The 21404-nt window shown below is 34.5% G+C and overlaps 2 protein-coding genes across 2 annotated transcripts in view; one reads left to right on the top strand and one right to left on the bottom strand.

Moving 5' to 3' along the window:
• LOC134741522 (proton-coupled amino acid transporter-like protein pathetic) overlaps positions 1 to 21404 on the bottom strand; it is a 162578-nt gene that overhangs the window by 120686 nt on the left and 20488 nt on the right. The window lies entirely within an intron of this gene.
• LOC134741871 (achaete-scute complex protein T3-like) lies at positions 10935 to 11910 on the top strand. The gene has a single exon (XM_063674765.1). It carries the CDS (start codon positions 11153 to 11155, stop codon positions 11828 to 11830), a length of 678 nt encoding a protein of 225 aa, XP_063530835.1. The 5' UTR covers positions 10935 to 11152; the 3' UTR covers positions 11831 to 11910.

Genomic DNA, 21404 nt, shown 5'->3' with positions numbered 1-21404 from the left:
GTAAAATACAACTTTGCACCCTTGTATAACAAATAACTATAGTGCCATTGGTGCATTAGATATGTCACCGCAAACATAGTGAAGTATTTGTGCTGTAAGTTAAGTGGTGGCCAGACGATCAAGCATGCTTACTCGTAACTAGCACATGTACTCTACATACCTAACAGAATTGAGGAATACTCCTCTTATGGACAAGACGACTCCAATGCAGCAATATTTTTTCCTTTATAAGTTGGAGAGCACTCCTTTCAATTTTCCTTCTCTGCTTTAATTAGGGTTAATAACATGCTTCTATGCTCCTTTTAGTCCCTAATTAGAATAATTCAATCACTCCTTGAGTAACTACCAGGTAGAAATATTTTAGCTCGAGGACTAAAAGCAATATTTCAGCAGTCTGACGCTGCGGTTAAATGAATGTTTTAGGAAAATAACCTCATTTAAACAACCTCTTTAATAGCCCGGAACACCATAACGCGGTGCGGTCCTTCTCTAATGATCGTCTTTAAACAATGAGTTATGTTAAACGGTATTTTATATAATATTGTCTTCGGTTACCGCGATAGTTACTCATGAAACAAAACTATGAAAACTGATTATATCGCGTATATTGAATCTATAATTTATTTCACGGTATTTTATATTTCATGAAAGTAATAATTAAGTCGTTAATGCCTTTTCTCTGTAGTCGGTGTGAGTCCGTGTTTCTACGTTTGAACCTGTGGCCACTTGCCACGTATTTTACGATTATAGGCTATTAATTGAATTTGAATTTGCGCCTCGCGGTTGGACGCACCGCGGATCGTGTGGAGTTGATAGTGAAATATAGTCATTATTTTTCTAATAAAACAGACTTTTATCACTATAAGAAAGATAATAAACTCACATTAAAAACTTTCTAATCATATTCCAGGAACACACACGAGCTATATAGTAGGTACCTATAGAGTATTAGAAACCAGTACTTAATATAAACTGAAATAGATGTCATATACAAAAGAAAAAGTGATCAAGCCCTCCGGTGGCCGAGGTCAGAATCGAACCGGCCTTCAGCTTACGCGGCTGACGTCCTGACCATTAGACGAGACTAGAATAGACTAGACTAAAAAATCAAATAATATTTATTTAATAAAATAATTTGAATTGTTCCCTTGTTGTGCAGTTCTTAATATAAACATATTAACTTTATGTGGGTAACCACAGTATCTATTGTAGTCCCTCCAGTGGATACTACTAAAAAGCTAATATGTCAGTAATGTCAGAATAGGGACATAAATGTTGCACAACAATGAGATATTCTGCGCACTGTCACGCGTGTAACCTTATTAAATAGGCTCGCCCGTGGAGGATGGATCGGTGGCGTGCTGTCATTCACGTTAAGATGTCTTAATGTACCCTTATTGTCCTTTTAAGAGATTGACCTTCTTTTGTATTCTGTTTGCTCTATTAACGCTTTATGCTAGTTTTTCGTCGATTTACTGAGTTGTTTATTATAGTTACCTACGAACTAGAAAATGTTCCAATAAGTGATTCATATAAGTAACTAATATCAGACTTCAACTTCACGATTATCCCTGAGTCAGCATAAATATTGTTTCTTTCAGTTTGCAACACAGATATTTTATAGGAAAGGTAACATCCTGTCAATGAACATCCGGAAAGGTGCCAAACGCAAATAAAAGAGCCGACATACTTCGTCATATTATTCATAAATAAAATCAGTGCAAGATCAGCAGATGCGAAAGGATTGCACACATGCCGGCAAGGTGCGTTCTTCACACACTATGGCTTGTGCCAAAGACCACTACTCGGCAAACGTCAACAGTTCCTAGTCCTACCTATCGAGTTTAACATCTGTCAGGTTACGAATTTCTCTGACCCTTTACCAACGAAATAATAAAGTTCATGCAGAAGATTTACAACGTATTTTTTGTGCTATCATTAAGTCATTAACTTGATTAGTCATCATTTGCTCGCAATGGACGTGAATACGGCTGTGACATTTGCTCAGAAATTAGCTGGCCGACGGACCCATCTCAAGACGCGTGGCGCGGTGCCTTTTACAACATACCTCTATTCCAGTTTAGCAATTAAAGTTACAACTTTATCGATCAAAGGCTTACCCAGTACAAGGACCACCGGGTTGCATATGCATATCGGCTTGTATTGGAATATAGACTGCCATGTATACGTATAAGCTTCGCTTTGGATTCGTAATGGAACTGTCAACCGAACGTTTTTTGTCTATAATCCACCCAATGAGTTTATTACGAGTGCACTGCCCACTTATATGCAGATTTTATCTGTTGCAAGTCTGACAAATACGGATAATAGTTCATTAATTTTACCAGTTAACGAATCTTGTGGTCAATTTGCTGCTTCATTAAAAGAAGGCGACGAGCTTAAGAGAATGCGGATTTCTTGGTATTGGTTTGTGAATATGGATTGTTTGGTTTTTAACTCGATGACAGTGTTTTTCTTTAGATTAAACAATTTTATGCTGTTGCAAGCCATCTAAATGCGAATAGTAAATATTGCAGGAATTGTTGAATTTCTTCTTGTAATAAAGAGTATATATTATGCAAAGAGAATCATAGTGTGTTTTTCATATGCTATTAATATAAACCCAATAAGAGGGAAAGGTATATTCTTTTAATTCAACTGCTGCTGACAAAACTTACTTGCTAGGCTATAAGTTAGTAGTATTAAGTATCTTAATAAAAACTTTATCATTATAGATTTTATATTTAACAAAGGCTTCCAAACCTATTGTGAATATTGTTGTAAGATTGTAAAATATACGTTTTACAAAGGCTGTAATTATCGGTTATGGTTCCGTTTGCTGCTTCATGAGCCATTGTGTCTCTTCGATGTCTCTATTTTGCGATTTTCAAAGGTGTGGGCTGGCTAAATGTTATTTGACGACGGCATTGTGAGCACGCCCGTGGTGCTTTTATATTTTCATATTGTCCGTAGCAGTATCACTCCCACAATTTTGTTTATTATTTCGCGAATTCACTTGCTAGAACTCGAAGGTAAAAGATGATCGATGGGACTAATGCTGGCCCGGGGATTTGCCATATGTGAGAAGTTATACGACTCTCGGGGATTGAGGAAATCATTTATAACACCAACTAGGGAACAAATCAAATTATTATTATTTTTTATTTGTGTTTTTTAAGTAGTTACACTAAATAAATAAATTATAAACTGAAATAAATATCATACACTAAAGAAATGCCCTGCCCGGCCGCCGCTGGTCGGTGGCCGGGTAGTCTAGTGGTTGGACGTTAGCCGCGTAAGCTGACGACGCGGGTTCGATTCCCGCCTCTGCCACCGGTGGACTTGGTCACTTTTTCTGTAGTGTATGATATCTATTCAGTTTATCATTTATAACACGTTGAACTGGTTGTGTCTACGAGTATTACTTATTGGATATTCGGTACATTATTTCGAATGTTATCATCAATTCTAATAACAATAGTAATTTTTTAGCATTTGAAATTGTGTTTACAAAGGATATTTTACTTCTTTAAATACTTGATCACTATTTTTCACTCTTATTACACCTCTACCTACCTAGAGCACCTAGTAAATTACTTGCTTGAACCTATTTTACTATTTTAAAATATATAGGTTCAACGCGCTCATTATTATATAGTAGATAGCGGTATTCATGTTTTAAATACAGGTAAATCCGATATTAAATGTAGTCAAATTTCATGGTGACCGTTTTTTTCTTTGCAGACAATGAGCACGAAACAAATGCAGGTAAGTCAAAAGGAGTCAATGGAGCGAAAATGTACTTGAATAGCTTCTCGGAGGCGACACGTAGTCTATTAAAATCACATTTAGCGCCTCCTTCAATGGCTATGATTGAGAGCCACTAACAATTCATTCTCCCACAGCATCAATGGCATGGCCCACATTCCTTGTGTAATCTTTTTAGAGTACAATAGGAGTGACAATGGCGAGTCCTTTACCATTGAAAACCGTGTAAAAATCTGTCTTGGTTCTACTTTAATTTCACTTACAGACATTCTGAGTCGACCATGCCGCCCAGAGTGCAGGTCCTAAAACTGTATAGTTTATTTGAATAACCTGTCAAGCCAAAGTATATCTTAAGGCATATAATAATAAGTAACATTATGTTTTTTGACTTTGATAGCGCAAGTTGTTTACTATAGGTATTTCTTTTGGCCATGGTCACACTGTTAGCACAATAAACTTTGTCTCTTGTTTTCAGTTTCTCTTGAACGACCGTAATAAATTTGAAATAGTGTATTATAAACCTCCGTATGGTTTCCACTTGTTACTTGTGCAAGGTTGAATGCAGCTGAACTGTAAAGGAAGAAAGTAGGTTGACGCCAGCAACATATTAGACAATCACTTATTTATTTATTCTGGTGCTCTGCAAATATGTAGGTACTTGAACCTTGTTTATGGCTAATTAACCTAGATGAAATCGCTTTAGGATTTGTTGCTGCATAAAAAAAAACTTTCTATTGTATCCTTAGTCCTCCAGGTTTTTATTGGAGTCATAAAATTGTGTGCTACTCTGCAGCGGCGCCACCATAATGAATATCAATGCGTTATATGGTGAAATGATGTATCTAAAAGGTACATCATGTACTTATAATGTTTATACCTGTAATACCTAATATCATTTCTATCTTTGAGTACTAAGTGGCGCCGCTGGAGAGTATATATGCTTCCCAGCGGCGCCACTTTCAATGCCCATTATTTCGTTCCCTATCACAGGTGCAGTCATAAACATTAAAGGTACATGATGTACCTTTAAGCTACATAATTTCACCTTTCAGTTGATATTCATTAGGGTGGCGCCGCTGCAGAGTAGCACACATAAAACTATGCCTTTAATGCAGTTCGTAAAACTTATGCGGGGCTGCTGATGGGGCGTTGAAGTGTAATATTGTCTATATCTGTAATAAAATAATAATTATAGAATACATAAACGTAAATAAGCTGACCGCAGGTCGCCTGACGTCTGAGTCGGAGGATAATATAATAAGGTGCTGACAAATGAAGGGACTCCGGCAAGCTCGGTTCTCCATACAAACGTAGTTCCGCAGAGTTCCGCTCTCATTTTAAAAAGACTAGCTAGATTGCTCTGAAACTTTGTACTTACAATAGGATAAGGCATATCTATGTCTGTTATTAGTTTATGTAGCTTCAGATACCATAGCTAAAAAAATACAGGGAATTTAAGTTTTTCATAAAGTCGTCGTCAATAGAACTTGCAAACAATGTATACAAACAATTTTACCTTCATTACTTCGTAATATCGCTCTTTAAAAGGACAACAATGACCTTATCAACAATTTTTAGTTAAATAAAATGTTAATTATTAATATTTCAGGGAAAATAACCTTCGTAAAAATGTTAGGTTATGTGTCAAACGCTAACAAAATCTGTCATATTTGTTTACATTATTTGCAAGTTCTATTGACGAGTACTTTACAAAACTTGTTTTTGCTCTATTTCGTTTGTTTTATAAACTGGAGCTCTACAAACTAATTTCAGACATAGATATACCTCATGTCATTATATCTGCAAAGTTTCATTACAATCCAACACGTAGTTTTAAAATGAGAGCGGGAACTACGTTTGCATGGGAAGGTGCAATTCGGCCGAGCTTGCCGGAGACTTAAGACGATTCTCGCTGATTTGGCCTTGAGCGTCTCAGCGTCTCTGTACCCGCACCCCGCTCACTGCGATCGTAAATGAATTTCGTCTCGGTGCGGCGACTGCGGCGGAACGAGGTTCAAAGAATAACCTACAGCCCAGAGGCGCGCGGCATTTGGCGCTATACCTCGTATTTGTGTATCTTTTGCAGATATTTTGTTGTTTGAGTATGAGTAGATCATGCATGTAGTGGATGGAGGTCGTAAATTATAATAAAAATATATTCCCTTATGCATTATACTTTACAAGCCTCAATTAGTTAATTTGTGTTTTATCTGTTTCTTACAAATAAATACCTGTCAAATCGACGGATTAAGATTTATAGCTAAAGCTTGGTATGTACTAAATTGAGGCATACAGTGCGTTTATTTTATACAGTTTTTTTTTATCCGTAATAAATAAATATAAATAATGCCATTAAATAGTTAACTTATAAAATTAAAGTACCTACTAGCTTCATATACTACTACAAATGTGTTATTTTTCGAATTTCGAAGTTTTCTCAATCATTACGTGGGAATATCATCATTATTAGGGTTCCGTACCTCAAAAGGAAAAAACGGAACCCTTATAGGATCACTAGTGCGTCTCTCTGTCTGTCTGTCCGTCTGTCACAGCCTATTTTCTCGGAAACGACTGAACCAATTAAGTTGAAATTTGGTGTATATATGTAAGTTTGTGACCCAAAGACAGACATGTAACGTAAACAAATTATTTTTAAACACGGGGGCCACTTTTGGGGGGTAAAAGAGAAAATTAAAAAAAAAAGTTTTTCAAACTATATCGTGTTACATATCAAATGAAAGAGCTCATTGTGAGAATCTCAAATGTATATTTTTTATAATTTTATGATAAACAGTCAATTTAATTAAATTCAATTCAATATATTCTTTATTCAAATAGGCCTAGCAACAAGCACTTTTAAATTGTTTAGAAGTTATTCACGAAAATAGGCAAAAAATGAGCATTCCCCCCCTTTATCTCCGAAACTACTGGGTATAAAATTTTGAAAAAAAAACACAAAATAGATCTTTACCTATAGATCACAGGAAAACTTATTACAAATGAGCAGTCAAGCGTGAGTCGGACTTAATTATTTAGTTTTTGATCCAACCCCTACGGGTTTATTAAAGACATTTCACGCACGTTTCACATAAAAAATAAATTGTTTAATTTAAGTAATGTACGGAACCCTTGGAACGCGACTCCGACTCGCACTTGGCCGGTTATTATTACAAGCTCGCCACAACCAAATCAGCGCTTTGCAGTCATTTATTTTTTTAGTGGTTAATGGCTATGTATGATGAACCCCTGTGGACGTCGGCTGCCGCTCCGTTGATGGGTTGAGGAATGGCAGCCACCGAAACACGCAAAAAAAATTGGTATCGCCTCCCGCTTGATACTTTGTCACATGATAGTTTAGATGCTATTGTGAATTAAAAAAATGGTCAGCCGGTTGTATCTCTGTGGACCATCAGCTGGTCACATGAACATATAAAAAAATCTTTTCAGTCATCGCATCCCATTTCATACTTTGTCAGATGGTAGTTTAGATGATATTGTTAATAAAACAAATCGTCGGCCAGTTGTATCGCGGTGGAAAGACCGTCAGCTATTAAAACATTATTGTTAGTTTAAAAATAATTTTAATTGATTTAGCCGTTTAGTAAAAATAACCAAAGTTAGCCGCAAAATGGCCTGTTTTATTATTTTTATCACGGTAAAACTATAAATATCAGGAAATAAGTTTAATTTTATAATTGTTGAACAATAAATGAAGATTCATATATATTTTTTTCATAATTTTTTGTTTACCCATTTAGAAGACATAATACACCAAGTTGACTCAATGAAATAATTACTGAAATCCAGAAGGAGATACAAATAATAATAAAATAATAAAACGTTTATTAACAGGCAAGGATCACCCATGAAAAATTTACAGACATAACTACAATTACACTATTTAACACTAATTACTACTTAACTAAACCTACAATAAACTTAATAGTAAGTTTTCCGTAAATAAAAATACGATAGGCCGTTTTGCTAGTTCTTAATCGATTAAAATTATTTTTAAACTACAAAAACAATGTTTTTTAAAAGGTACTATTCATACATACAACGTAATAGGTAATAGGTAGCTTATGTTGAATCAATTATTTATTGTTTCGAGATGGAATGGAACATTATTCAAAACGTAAAACTTGAATGACATTGTAATATGTCGGTTAGAAAACATTTATTTATTTATTTCAAATGAAGTTTTTTCAAACATACGTATATTATAGTATAATATATACGGGTATTATCATTACATTCATTGTAATAGACCGCAAAATACCGTGTTGAGCTCGCTAATGCGCGTCGCAACCAAATCAGCGCTCTGCAGTTATTTATTCTTTGGCCGCAATAACTCCGATATTATAGCACTTTGCTTGTGCATAAGCGAACATAGTGCAAGGAAGGCACGGAGCGACGAGCGACACAGCCTCCTAGTCTCAAAGCTGGCACACGACTGCCGGCCACGCCATTTTCAGGCTGCATACGCATGAAATGTGGAAAAACGTTCGATTTCTTAAGAAAATATTTTTTGATTAAGAAAAGCTATGTTGCATTTGTAGAACCTGTAGAAACATTTTTGTTAGTTTAAAAATAATTTTAATTGATTAAGCCGTTTAGAAGTTATAAGCAAAGTTAGCCGCAAAACGGCCTGTCGTGTTAATTTTTTTTCGGTGAAACTACAAATTTCAGGAAAAAAGTCAAATGTTGCAATTGTTGTCCATAGAGTGAAGATGCATATATATTTTTTTCATAATTTTTGGTTGACTCATTTAGAAGTTATAAGCTCTAAAAAGTAACAGTTTTTGGCCAAAAACTGCGCGAAGCGCCTTAAGTACCAATATTTTTACAGCTAATAGTACTCGGCTCCTGAAGTATACTTAATTATGAAAAAGTCTTATGATGTTTTTTTTAGGAGAAAATTGGAAAGCAAATTTGCTACGTAAAAACACCCTATTAATGAGATAATTTAATGACACACATAACACTTAACTGGCCACTTCATGTTGATAAATCAAAAACTTGATTGTTAATGTCATGCTATTTGTTGTCTGGTTGACATGATGACATTTAATACAAACAATTGTTGACATGACAGAAAGTGGTTACACGTTGTCAGTTTAATGCACATGTGATTACTTTTAGATAAATAGAATTATAATTTATTTTTAATTTCGGTAAATGAAAACAAAAAAATATAAAAGGTTTTTTTCACCACACCACCTGGTAAAGAAAGGCTCTCTTGGTTGTTTAAAAACTGATGAGATGAGAAAATTGAATTTTATCCACATGTGGGGCAAAGTAAACAAATGCAAATTTTGAGTTGTTTCCTTATGTTGGCTGGAAAAATTGACTTTTAAATGATGACTTTGAATGATAAATATTTAATAACATTAATTTTGAACTGATTTGCTTTGATTACAGTTAGTATTTTCCTTGTGTTGGTGTGGCAAAATTTGTTTAACCCTCGTGCCTTGAAACCCTCGCAACGCTCAAGATTCCACTTGCTCTTGGAATCTGAACCTTTCGCTTGCTCGTGTATCAACATACAACATATCGTACAGAGGCCGGTGTCGACTTTGGAGCAAAAATGTAAAATTGATAGATTTAGTCGTTGAAATTATACAGGTTTTGTTACGTAATATCTAAATAACAAGTATTGGTTTCTATTAGCACGTCTTCTCATCTTACCTTTTAATAATGAGGTCACGAGCGTGCGTCGCCGGTAATATATGAAGCTTTTAAAAAAGGGGTAGTTTTTAAAAATTCATCAAAAATTATGGTGGTAAATTGTACAAGTTCATGTATAAGAATAGTTTCAGCAAATGTTGTAGATTGTTTAAGTATCAAAATTGCGTAGATAATAAGTAGATTTTCAGAGAAATTGTCACTTGTTTTGAGGTGATTTCTGGAGAAAATTGAATTCGTTTAACTTTCATTTCCTCGAATTCTAAGTCATATAACAAAAATGTAATCTGATAAAGATCAAGTACAGAATATGTGTAATACAAATTTACGATTTGTAGCAGTGCAAACTTTACAAAATTTACAAATAAGAGCGACAAAATCAGTGCTTTACGCGCGTTTAATAGAAACCAGTACTTGCTATTTCAATTAGGTAAAAAAGGTGTAATATACAAATATATAAATACATAGAAAACACCCAAAACTCAGGAACAAATATCTGTGCTCATCACACAAATAAATGCCCTTACCGGGATTCGAACCCAGGACCATCGGCTTCACAGACAGGGTCACTACCCACTAGGCCAGACCGGTCGTCAAATATTATCAGCATAGAGTAACTTATACTAGAGCGGTACTGTCATAGTAAATTTTGTAACCCCAGTAAATTCACTGCCATCTGTCGACACACTTTAAAACTAAAAATGAAGATTTATAAAAATACGATAGAATGTATTTAAATATGGATAAATGATTTTTTTTATTTGCATTAATTATTTTTATGATTTTGACCCATGTTCTTTCACTGATATACGTTTAAATTGTTAAATAACAAACGAAACCGTCAACGCCATCTATACGACAGTAAGCCAAAGCTAGTAGCGCCCTCTGAACGAGAATCAAATTTTCTTGATTTTCGAGGCACGTTTTTTCCTTAGACTGTATCCATCTATTACGGAGTTATATCTATCTTTATTCAGGTTAGTTTCGGAATTATTCGACATACGGAGTTTTTAGGAGTTACCCGAACACACCTTACTTCGTTTTATCATTTATAGCTGAATGAAACTTGGAAGAACGAATTTCTCGAAAATAAAACCTGTAAATGTCACCGACATCTAAAACTTTCGTGTTTTGAACACATATATTAACTCACATTTACGAGTACAACCGGGTCTATCGCGAATTTATGTTACCGACGTTTGGACACAGCTAGTTTTCACTGTTATTCATAATATAATAATAATTATTATTAATTATTTTATTAATATAAATTCGCGATAAACAGTTGTATGAAAATGTGTGTCAACGGCATCATTGGAGACATTTTTTAGAAAATCTAGAATATACACAAAACATTGCTTGTTTATGTTTAATATTGTAAATGGATCAAATCATATATTAAAACATCAAATAATATATTAATTATGATTCAATGGCACGCGTACAACGTCTATACTTCGGGTCTTATTTTCGAAAGGGCACTCCAGGTATGGTAAGAAAAAACTATAATAAATCTTCGTAGGGGAGTGAGGGGTCCCAAACCATTTTTTTTGGCCAAGGTGCGCCCATATAAAGCGGCGTAGGGGCCCACAGCAGTCATTCACTAGATCGCTCGCCGAACTATCGAAGCTCCGATAACGTCTAAACTTACCTGTTTCGTGTGTTCACGCTGTACGCTACGGTTTAGCGTCACTTTAACATGGTCCACGAATTTCAAAAGAAAGTTGCGGATTACGGCCTCTACTCTTCATACATCAAAACCGAAACACCAAGAATGATGCGCATCGCACCAGCGCCAGAGATGAAGTATTCAAATGTGGATATGCAAGATATCGAACCAAAAAAGTATAACTATAAAAATAACCCATACTCAGGCGCTCAGGCTGCTTCAATAGCGCGAAGAAACGCCAGAGAAAGGAATCGAGTGAAGCAAGTGAACGACGGATTTAATGCGCTGCGGAAGAGACTGCCGGCTGCCGTTATAGCTGCTCTGTCGGGCGGGGCACGCCGTGGTTCCGGAAAGAAACTCAGCAAAGTTGACACGCTCAGGATGGTGGTCGAATATATTAAGCACTTGCAACAAATTCTGGATGGAGGCGACGTCGCTTTGGGTATCAAAAAAGATACGCCAACTACTTCTTTGGAGCTACCTTACGAGGTTGATGAAGGTATATTTGCTGGTCGTAGCTCACCTTATTCAGAGTCAGTGCCATCACCAGCCGGGTCGGATTGCTCTTCGGGTGTATCGTCATCATATTCCTCAGGCAACGCTCCGTGTTCTGAGTACACCGCTCACTATCATCACGCCGCAGAACAATTCAACCCAATGGAAGAGGACGACCTGCTTGACGCAATTACCTGGTGGCAACAAAAGTAAAGTTTCTTTATTGTTAAAATAGACAATCAGATCTAGTCATATATATAAGGAATAATGATTATTTATTTATGTAAATAATAAGGCTGTGAATCAATATACCAGTAATTGAAGTTGCCACTAGGGATTATTTAACTATAAAGTAGGTAGCCGTAATTAAATCCTGAAAATGCATATATTTATTAAGGTATTAACTATGTACATAATAATGCGGATTAAAATAAAAATAAAATATATCTAATAGTTTCAGATTTTCCTTTTAACCCTTTTTATGGTGCTCCCACACTGGTTGTTATATAACATCGTGTGACAGGGACAACATGATAGTATTGATAGTGTTTTATTGTGTCGTCCCTGTCACACAATGTTATATATATGTGGGAATACCGTTAGGGACCAAAAAATGTTCTCAAATTTAAATGATAGGCATGCATTTGCATGCCAGATGTTGGTAAATTGTGTGAACCTGTAAATATATTTTAATAACTTCTATTATGTACCACTTTTTATGCAAAATAAAGACATTGATTGATTGATTGATCATAATAGGTAAACAACTCGTATGTATAGGTTTTGGGTTATGATTACAGTAGTGTTCCTCGGCCACAAGATGACTATTATTAAAGTTTACTAAGATTCCTCTAATTCAATTCAATTCATCTTTATTGCACATAACAATGCTCCATATTAGGTACATTAAAATTACGAATGATTACATTAAATATAATATTGTCTTCGGTTAACGCGATAGTTACTCATGAAATAAAACTATGAAAAGCCGTTGTCACCCGTTGACCACGAACGCTGTAAAGGGTTCGAAACGTCGGGATGTTTTATAAATTCAATATACGCGATATAATCCGTTTTCATAGTTTTATTTTACATTAAATATATTTTATAGTATGTAATGGTTTTTTGTAACAAGCATAATGTAGAATTAAAAATAGGCGAATGTTGCCGCGGCGCATTTTATTTTCGGATGCATAAAACTTAAGCAAATATGTAATGTAATAATCGGGTTTAAAAAAATATTTAAATAATATAATTTTTTGTATGATATTGTTGGTGTATTCCTTTTGGTTCCCGCCTTATGAAACCGAGTAAAGACAATTTAACCAAAGAAATCAAGAATAATTTATTTTAACAATTAAATTACATCATTTTTAATAAAAAAAGATCCAATGCGGGATTAGTAAAATTAGAACAATTACCAATAAAGACACTATTTTTCCATTTTGTTTCCACCCAGTTCACCACTTTTCTGCATTAGAGCAGAAACGTATCACTTTCTGCATACTTTTTAGAACAACAACGACCCATTTTCAGAGCATGAGATATGAAAAATTCATATAAATTCCTCATTAAAATTAATTTTAATAATGATTTTCATTTAGGATTTTATATTATATTAATGTATTTTTTCCAACAAGCAGTGCCCATCGGCCACTTTTCTAACCGTGTGAAGTGCCTGCGAGCAAAACAAAACTGTAGTTACTCGTATCTCTGCAATTGAAAAAAGAGCAATGCGGTTCATATATCGGCTTGATTAAGCCGTCGGTGCGTGGACAACGCGCCGGCGCATTGTTATACAAGATTAATGGTGTTCGCCGAGATAAGGAGTTGGGAGCTAAATGCATTTACATGTGCGAATAAGGGACTGATAAAGAGGGCGAAGAAAGGTGCTGTGGTACCTACCGTTTAGTGTCCGCGACACAGTGCTCACTTGTGTGGGAGATTAATTACGATCATGTACAGTTTTCTTTTCGACACACAAACACACACACACACAAACATATTAGGGAAAAAACCGAACACACTATAATCCGAACACCCGTGTTCGCATTATAGCAGCGATACAGAAGCGAATAGCTAATAATACAGATATCGGCAATGGACTTCCGCGAGACTAAGTCTTGATTCTAAAATTGTCTATGATTTTATAATCCGACGCGTCCAATATGAACAGCGGCTAGTATATCTCGATATTTAACAGACAATAAAACATTGTAGTAGTTTGATTTACAATGGATTCACAAAAAAAAATAAAAAAAATATTTAATATATTAATATATATTTTCCTTCTGGTTTTGCCGTAGTTTCATAAAACGAAGCTTATTACAAATTTCATCATTTTGCTGGGACCATATTTGAGGGGTAACTGAGTAACAAAAGAGTTTTGCAATATATATCGTGTTTATATATCACATAAAAGGGCTCATTAAAAAAAAAACAAAAAAAAATACTAAGACAAAAGTAACCATTCCCCAACCCTTACCTCCGCTACCGGGCCTAAAATTTTGGAAAAAATATGAAAAATAGTTCTTTACTTACAACATACAGGAAAACCTGTAATAAGTCTGCTGTCAAGCGTTAATCGAATGTTAGAAGTAGTTAGTTTTTCAAAAATGTGCGAAGTACGTAACACTTGGGGTGCGAGTTCGACTCGCACTTGAACGATTTCCATGTGATACCCAAAGTAATTATTTTCTCTACCACTCCGAAATTTAAATAATTAAATACATACCTATATATAATAAATTAATACCCCCCCCCCTCTAACTTTTGAACCGTGGATCCAAAAAAATTGTAAAAAGTCATGTCAGTGAAGCTTAATAAATACTATTTTGAGCATCATTTGCTAAGCTGCAGTTTTAGTATTTGCAAAAAAGGAAACAGAAAACGCTGCAAAGCCTTTGGCTTGTTACGTGCAGTAAGCATCATATAAACAGTGACAGCCAAAACCAAATATATCTCAAGTATCACAACACATACTTATTACAATAGTAATAAAGGTGTTGCTATAATGATGCCCTCTTTAGTTGCCACTAGATATTGTAGATAGGTATACAAAATGTCCTTTGTAGGGTTCCGTACCCAAAGGGTAAAAACGGAACCCTATTACTAAGACTCCGCTGTCCGTCTGTTCGTCTGTCTGTCTCTCACCAGGCTGTATCTTATGAACCGTGATAGCTAGACAATTGAAATTTTCCCAGATGATGTATTTCTGTTGCCGCTATAACAACAAATACTAAAAAGTACGGAACCCTCGGTGCGCTAGTCCGACTCGCACTTGGCCGTTTTTTTTTTTCAATTCTGCTTATTATGGCGGACGGGCAAGTACGGAACCCTGAGCATGACGCGATAGGCTCTTGGCCGGTTTTTGTTATTTTACTTTTTCATAGTTCTAATTTAGTTGTACCTACTTTTAGATTTTAATTAGTTTTGTATTTATACAGGGTGGAAAAAAATAATGGGCCCTGGAGGGAAAGTGCCTTAAAACCTTAAGTTAGCTCATTTTACCTAAAGGAAACATTCTTTTATTTAAAAAAAATTGCGTTTAAAGATTTTCCATTTTTTTCTTCAATTTCGCTTGTCTTAGAAATATTATTGAGTACTAAATATTCGATTTTATAGATATTTGTATGACAGACGAGTGTAAGACGTAATGTTTATCGGAGAAATGTTATCATTAACATCATTAAATATTAACTGTATCAACTAGTAGAATAAAATAGTGAGTGTTTAGTTTTCGGAATTTTTAGTATGTTCGATCGGGTGAGACAAGCGAATTGAAAAAAATATTGAATGCAGTTTGGTTTCTTTTTAAAATAAAATAATGTTGCCTTTAAGTAAAACAAGCTAACTTAAGGTTTTAAGGCACTTTCCCTCCGGGACCCATTATTTGTTCCACGCTATAAAAATAAAATGTATTATACCTCTACTATTTAGATATTGGATGATGTATTTATAATTTAATTATTTAATGAGTATTTACTACTCATAAGGTAAAACTATTCTTATTAAAATTATTAGGCATCGTCTGCAACTGTAAGTGCAAATCAATATTGCGCGCCGACTTGAGCTTTACGATTATTGCCGATACTCTAGTGGATTAAAAGCTAGTAAAAAGAGCATTAATTATTGTAATTTAACCTTTTTTGTGTGATTCTGCTCGTTAAAGTGCTCATAATAAAAGCGTGAATACCGGTAAGTACGTCACAAATTTTCGCCGACGGAAGGATTCAGGAAAAAAACACTTCTTTAATTTGCGAAAATTATCCATATAATTATGCCTACTCTTAAGTATTTTTTTACTACCTAAGGGAATCAATTAAACTATAGGTACACAACAGAACTTCCGTGAAACACAGACAAATTAAATATATTGAAACGGGTCACTCACGTATTTGAAGTCAAAAATCGCTCGACATGTTTCACTTCTCCGTACCGAGAAGTGACCCGTTATCCAAGCCGTTTTAATGTAAGTATTTAATAAACTATAGACAATAAAATATTATGGTGTAATCTTACACAAATCGATCCATTTCTATAATAAGCTCAATAAGGCTTATGTTGTTACTAGACGACTATATGTATATATACTTAGATACATAGAAAATATCCATAACTCAGGAACATAACATTCTCAGATTAGGGATTCAAATCCAGGACCTCCAGCTTCGTAAGCTAGTCTATTAGGTCTACCGTTCAACCGATGCGGTTGGTAAGAAGTTAAGTATTATGATCAGCTACGGAAGGCTTGGCTGCGTGAAGATGATTTGTGTTATATTAAGTAAGTAAAAATTTAATATATAAAATAGTTTGTCCCCAAACTCAGCTTACTTTCTCCTAGAAAATCACCGCGCAACTTCTTTACCAACCGCCTGAGATTAAGTGGTGTATCTATAGGAGGTCGTTAAATAAATGAATGAATTAAGTTTCTATTAATAGTACTTTTCAAAATAAACCTTACATTGTTACACCCAGCGGTAAAAGTGCACAGGCACTTAATGAATGGATTCCATTGCCATTGTGTCCATGTAATTTTGCGGCTCGCTGTACCTTGAGCGTAATTTTAATATTAATTTTACTGACAACTGGAGGTATTACCCATATGCATACTGGACACTGTTGCCGTGTCACGAGATGTTAGTCCTATGCTACTTTTCTCTTTCTTGCCGTTCCAATTTTCGATCGGATTTTACGTGTGTCACCTTCGTTCGTCTAGATTAAATCGATTGTAAAATCACAAACTTACATTTTATTACACCCTAATGTTTCCATCGTGGGTTGGTGTAAAAACTGCATTCATTTATTGGGAGAGAATGATTTTGGTAAATTCCGGAAACCATTACACCGCATCGAACTCGGCTTTGTGTTGTTAATCTTATTATTGAGCACGTGAGCTTTGTGAGTGCGTGATTTTTGCGGAGAGTGCGTCGTTAGGTAAGCGAGATTTATAAACTGGGTATTTAAGACTGCATCGACCGTCCAGTGGCGCCCTCATTGGGGAATTGTGTTTTCTAATAAACCAATTAATTTCTGTATAAATCAGTATATTAATATTGTTGTCCTACTGATTCCCTGACTTTTGGTCTTTTATCATATAGTTTTATTTTGCTTATTTTTTGCTTTATGGCATATACATTTTATCTCTGACACCTAGAGACTTTTACATCTCTAAACAATTTTAGTACTTCTGTTAAATCTGTTATTTGTATCGTTTTTATTAGTTTTTTTTTCTTGTGTAATTTAACATTTATATTTATGTAATTGTTTTTTGTAATTTTGGATTAATTTTATTGTTTGTAAAAATTGACATGTAAAAGTGCCCCTGTGGCCTATTTGCTGAATAAATGTTTGATGTTTGATGTTTGGTGGCAACATTTTTCCTAAGTCCTGGCAACTCGAGACGAATTTTCTAGTCGGTTTGGTAGTTGCGTTTATTTCCAATGATCCATTGAGGTATTATACATTTTATTTAATGTTTTTATTCTTATTAGTTCGAAATTATCTACTTAAAAGTAAAATTGATAAAAGTATACACAAGTTGTTAACTCCAGTGCAATGCTACCTTAATATATTATAATTGCTGCACTGCTTATTTGTTTACGCAAATAAACAGTGTCTAATCCAAAAAAAAAAATCGTAGTTTTTGCAATGATCATATCAGTTTCTATTATCTGTTACTCTATAGTCGCTATTGTTTGTAGATTTCGCTGAACTTGTGGCTAAATCTGTTATAATGCGATTGTTGATGTTTTCTAATCGACTAGAAATTATTTCAATGGAGTCATTCATTTGTTAAATTTTAATCTATCTTTTGCTCTCACTGTGTTGTTGAGGCGATTGTGTTTTTCAATTGTTTTCTTAAGTATCATCCGCAATGATTAATTAACAATTAATGACGCTTCAAAGAATCAGCTTTGTATCTTTAGTATATCAGTCTTCTTTTTAGAAAGTGGTTTGCGCTACTAAATATCCTATTGGCCTAATTATCAAGTCAGGAACGAGATATAAACCGAGTATTTAAGAAAACCTCGTAAGAACCTAAGTAAATATGTATAAATGCGATATAATGCAATATACGCGATATAATCCGTTTTCATAGTTTTATTTCATGTATAAATGATTTTTATGCTAAATGAATAATTAAGACTTACGACCACAAGAACCAAAGCCGTCGCATATGCAAATGGTTTATGGCCCCGTTCGGCGGATGGGAGCATGGATCGTCTGCGTCACTAACCATGTTGAAATTTATATACTACACGCGCGATAAACCATTACTGGAAGGTACATTACATTCGTAAACAATAGACACTTTCGAAAACCAGATCATATAAGCAGAGATTCAATAAAATTAACTCTTTTTACATACATGAAAAATAATAATACAGGTAGAGGTAGTTGCGCTTTTTTTTTACTATTGCTTTACTACAACCTCATTTGAAACGAAGTCGTCGATAGACTAAGAGTATTTTTCTATATTTTCATTGTTGCAGGTCACAAAATGTATGTTTTTAGGGTTCCGTACCTCAAAAAGAAAAAAACGGAATCCTTATAGGATCACTCGTGCGTCTGTATATATGTCTGTCTGTCTGTCCGTCTGTCACAGCCTATTTTCTCCGAAACTACTAGACCCAAGTTTGTGACCCAAACGCACATATAACATGCGGGACATGTAACGCAAACAAATGAATTTTAAACATGGGGGCCACTTTTGGGGGGTAAATGAGAAAATTAAAAAATAAAGTTTTTCAAACTATATCGTGTTATATATCAAATGAAAGAGCTCATTGTGAGAATCTCTAATATATATATTTTTTATAAATTTAGGATAAACAATTTAGAAGTTATTTAAGAAAATAGGCAAAAAATGACCATTTATCCCCCCCCTTTATCTCCGAAACTACTGGGTCTAAAATTTTGAAAAAAATAAACAAAATAGATCTTTACCTATAGATTACAGGAAAACCTATTAGAAATTGCAGTCAAGCGTGAGTCGGACTTAATTACTTAGTTTTTCAGCCGAGCCCTACGGGTTTTTTAAAGACATTTCACTCACGTTTCACATAAAAAATACATTGTTTAAATTCTTGCACTTGGCCGGTTTTTTTTCCATTCTACTTACTTAATAAGCGGTTGACAATAGATTTTATATCATCAAATGAAATCATTTTTGTTATATATTAAGAGCATATCCAGTAATGGTATGAGAGTAAGAAATAAAGCTAGCAGACGGATCGATAAATAATTGTCGGATATCGGCTTCCTCCGCCGTCGGCGCGGACGACGTGATAGATGCAGCCGGGGTCAGGAAAATATTTGTTCAATACTAACTGAAAATTAAATGTCTGTCTTGTTAACCCTTTTTATTAAAATTATACGACCTTGGGTAGGCAGTTAGATTCTGTCATGAATCATTTCCAAAGTGCACGAGGAGCGAGGTCACCGCACCACTCGTAAGCTTCCTTTTATGCGTCTGGCTTCGGGACAGTGAGATTGTCAATCGCCGCCATGATAATCAAAATCAGATGAGTAAATAATGTAAATTTTCCCAGGTTTTTTTCTCGACATGTCAATACTTTTAGGTTTGGCTAGTCAAACTTATAGGTCGTCAAAGTTTATAAGTAATACCTACCTAATAACGTGGTTTAGCTAGTTATTAAAAAAATAAACTGAAAATGTCAGAAGTTGGACAGCCAATTGATGTGATGGTCGATTTCTTCGACTTGTATATGTATATATTACTTGTATAAATATCAGTATCTACTAATTATTATACTAGTATTTATACATAGGCAGCTGCAAGTGAAGAAAAAACGTTTCTTAACCGTTAATTTAAAATCATTCAAACTAGACAATAACTATACGAATAGTTAAATAACAGATAAACAAGCACCTGGGGCCCAGTAGCTGTTGTTAGAAATCAATTACAATTTGGCGCCTACTCGTATATTTAAAGAGAGCTACTTGACCGAGAATCGCCAGTGTCCAATTACTGGGCTAAACTTTTATGAATGGTAAAAGATATTTGATACTGTGTTTCATGCCTATCAAAATTAAAGCTCGTTTTTTTAGTCTGACAATTACCTGTCTAATAACAATTTACGCAAGTTTTAAATTATAAAGATGTTGTTAATGTAACTTGCGTACCGACCTAATCGGAAGACGGACCTTTATGATGTGCAATTTGAGATCGATTTCCGCATGGAATGAATCAAATAAGCAACACTTACCATCCGCGGTATGTTTTTTCTGATTTCCTCGTTTTATTTTTTGCCGTTGCGGTTGTACAAAAAGCACAGTACTACCTATAAGTTTTTCAACTTTTTCTCGTACTTGAAGAAAGTAATTGTTGCAATTTGGTAAAAAGCTTTTTAGTTTACCACTAATAATTTTGAGCGTATCCTGGGCATATATATTTAAGTTGTTTTTTAGGGTTCTGTGTCTGTCACATCACTAAATATATTATTTGTTGTATATTTTTAAATCATTTTATTATATAAACGGATGACCGTGTAAAGCTGGATATTTAATTATTTCTAAGTCACAACATGAGGAGTCATAACTTGAATACCTAAAATAAACATTTTGCTACATAAATACTGCTGTTATCTTAACAGATGCAGAAACAATTTCAATCCATAAGAGCTGCTATCTCATCCATTACAAGGTAAGCTTAAGGACTAATACATTACTCGTACTTAACTGCATGTGTTTTCAATTTAGTTACGTTTAGTATTACATTCATTTAGTAGTTTAATGGACTATACTCGTAGATCGAATGCCGAGCTAGAAGATAATGTCAGAAAATATGTTCTGCAGTTAGAACTGACTGTAAACCTGCCACCGAGAAACGAATAAAAAAACACATTCAGATATATCTGTCACTCCTGCATATCGGGGGAATTTTTATATAAGTACTTAACACAATATGTTTATTTTTAACAACCAAATAAACGTATATTTAAACATTACCGTAAAATAGTAATTTTCTGTTTAGAAAAAAAAATCTACCTTGCTAGAGCAGTTTCATCATTCAAACATCTGACCGACAAAAAAATTAATCCTGAAGAGGACATTTAAATGATGTTTCTTAAAAAACGCCGGCGTGAAACTCATAAAAGGGATTATAGGTTGGAAAGGCTTAATGCTCTAGGATTCAATTAGGTGAAATAAGCTTAAGTGGGTATCCGCTATTTTGACAGCAGTCAAATTATCAAAAATTGAAGTCACTTCCGTTGTATTACAACTAAACAGGGGTTGACAAACTAAATACTACCTTCCTTAA

Source organism: Cydia strobilella, chromosome 5, assembly GCF_947568885.1.
Source record: "Cydia strobilella chromosome 5, ilCydStro3.1, whole genome shotgun sequence".
Lineage (NCBI taxonomy): Eukaryota > Metazoa > Arthropoda > Insecta > Lepidoptera > Tortricidae > Cydia > Cydia strobilella.
This window is presented reverse-complemented; position numbering and strand designations above follow the sequence as displayed.

Excerpts from the sequence above, each read along its gene's own strand:
- LOC134741871 (XM_063674765.1), top strand. The coding sequence starts at position 11,153 with ATGGTCCACGAATTTCAAAAGAAAGTTGCGGATTACGGCCTCTACTCT.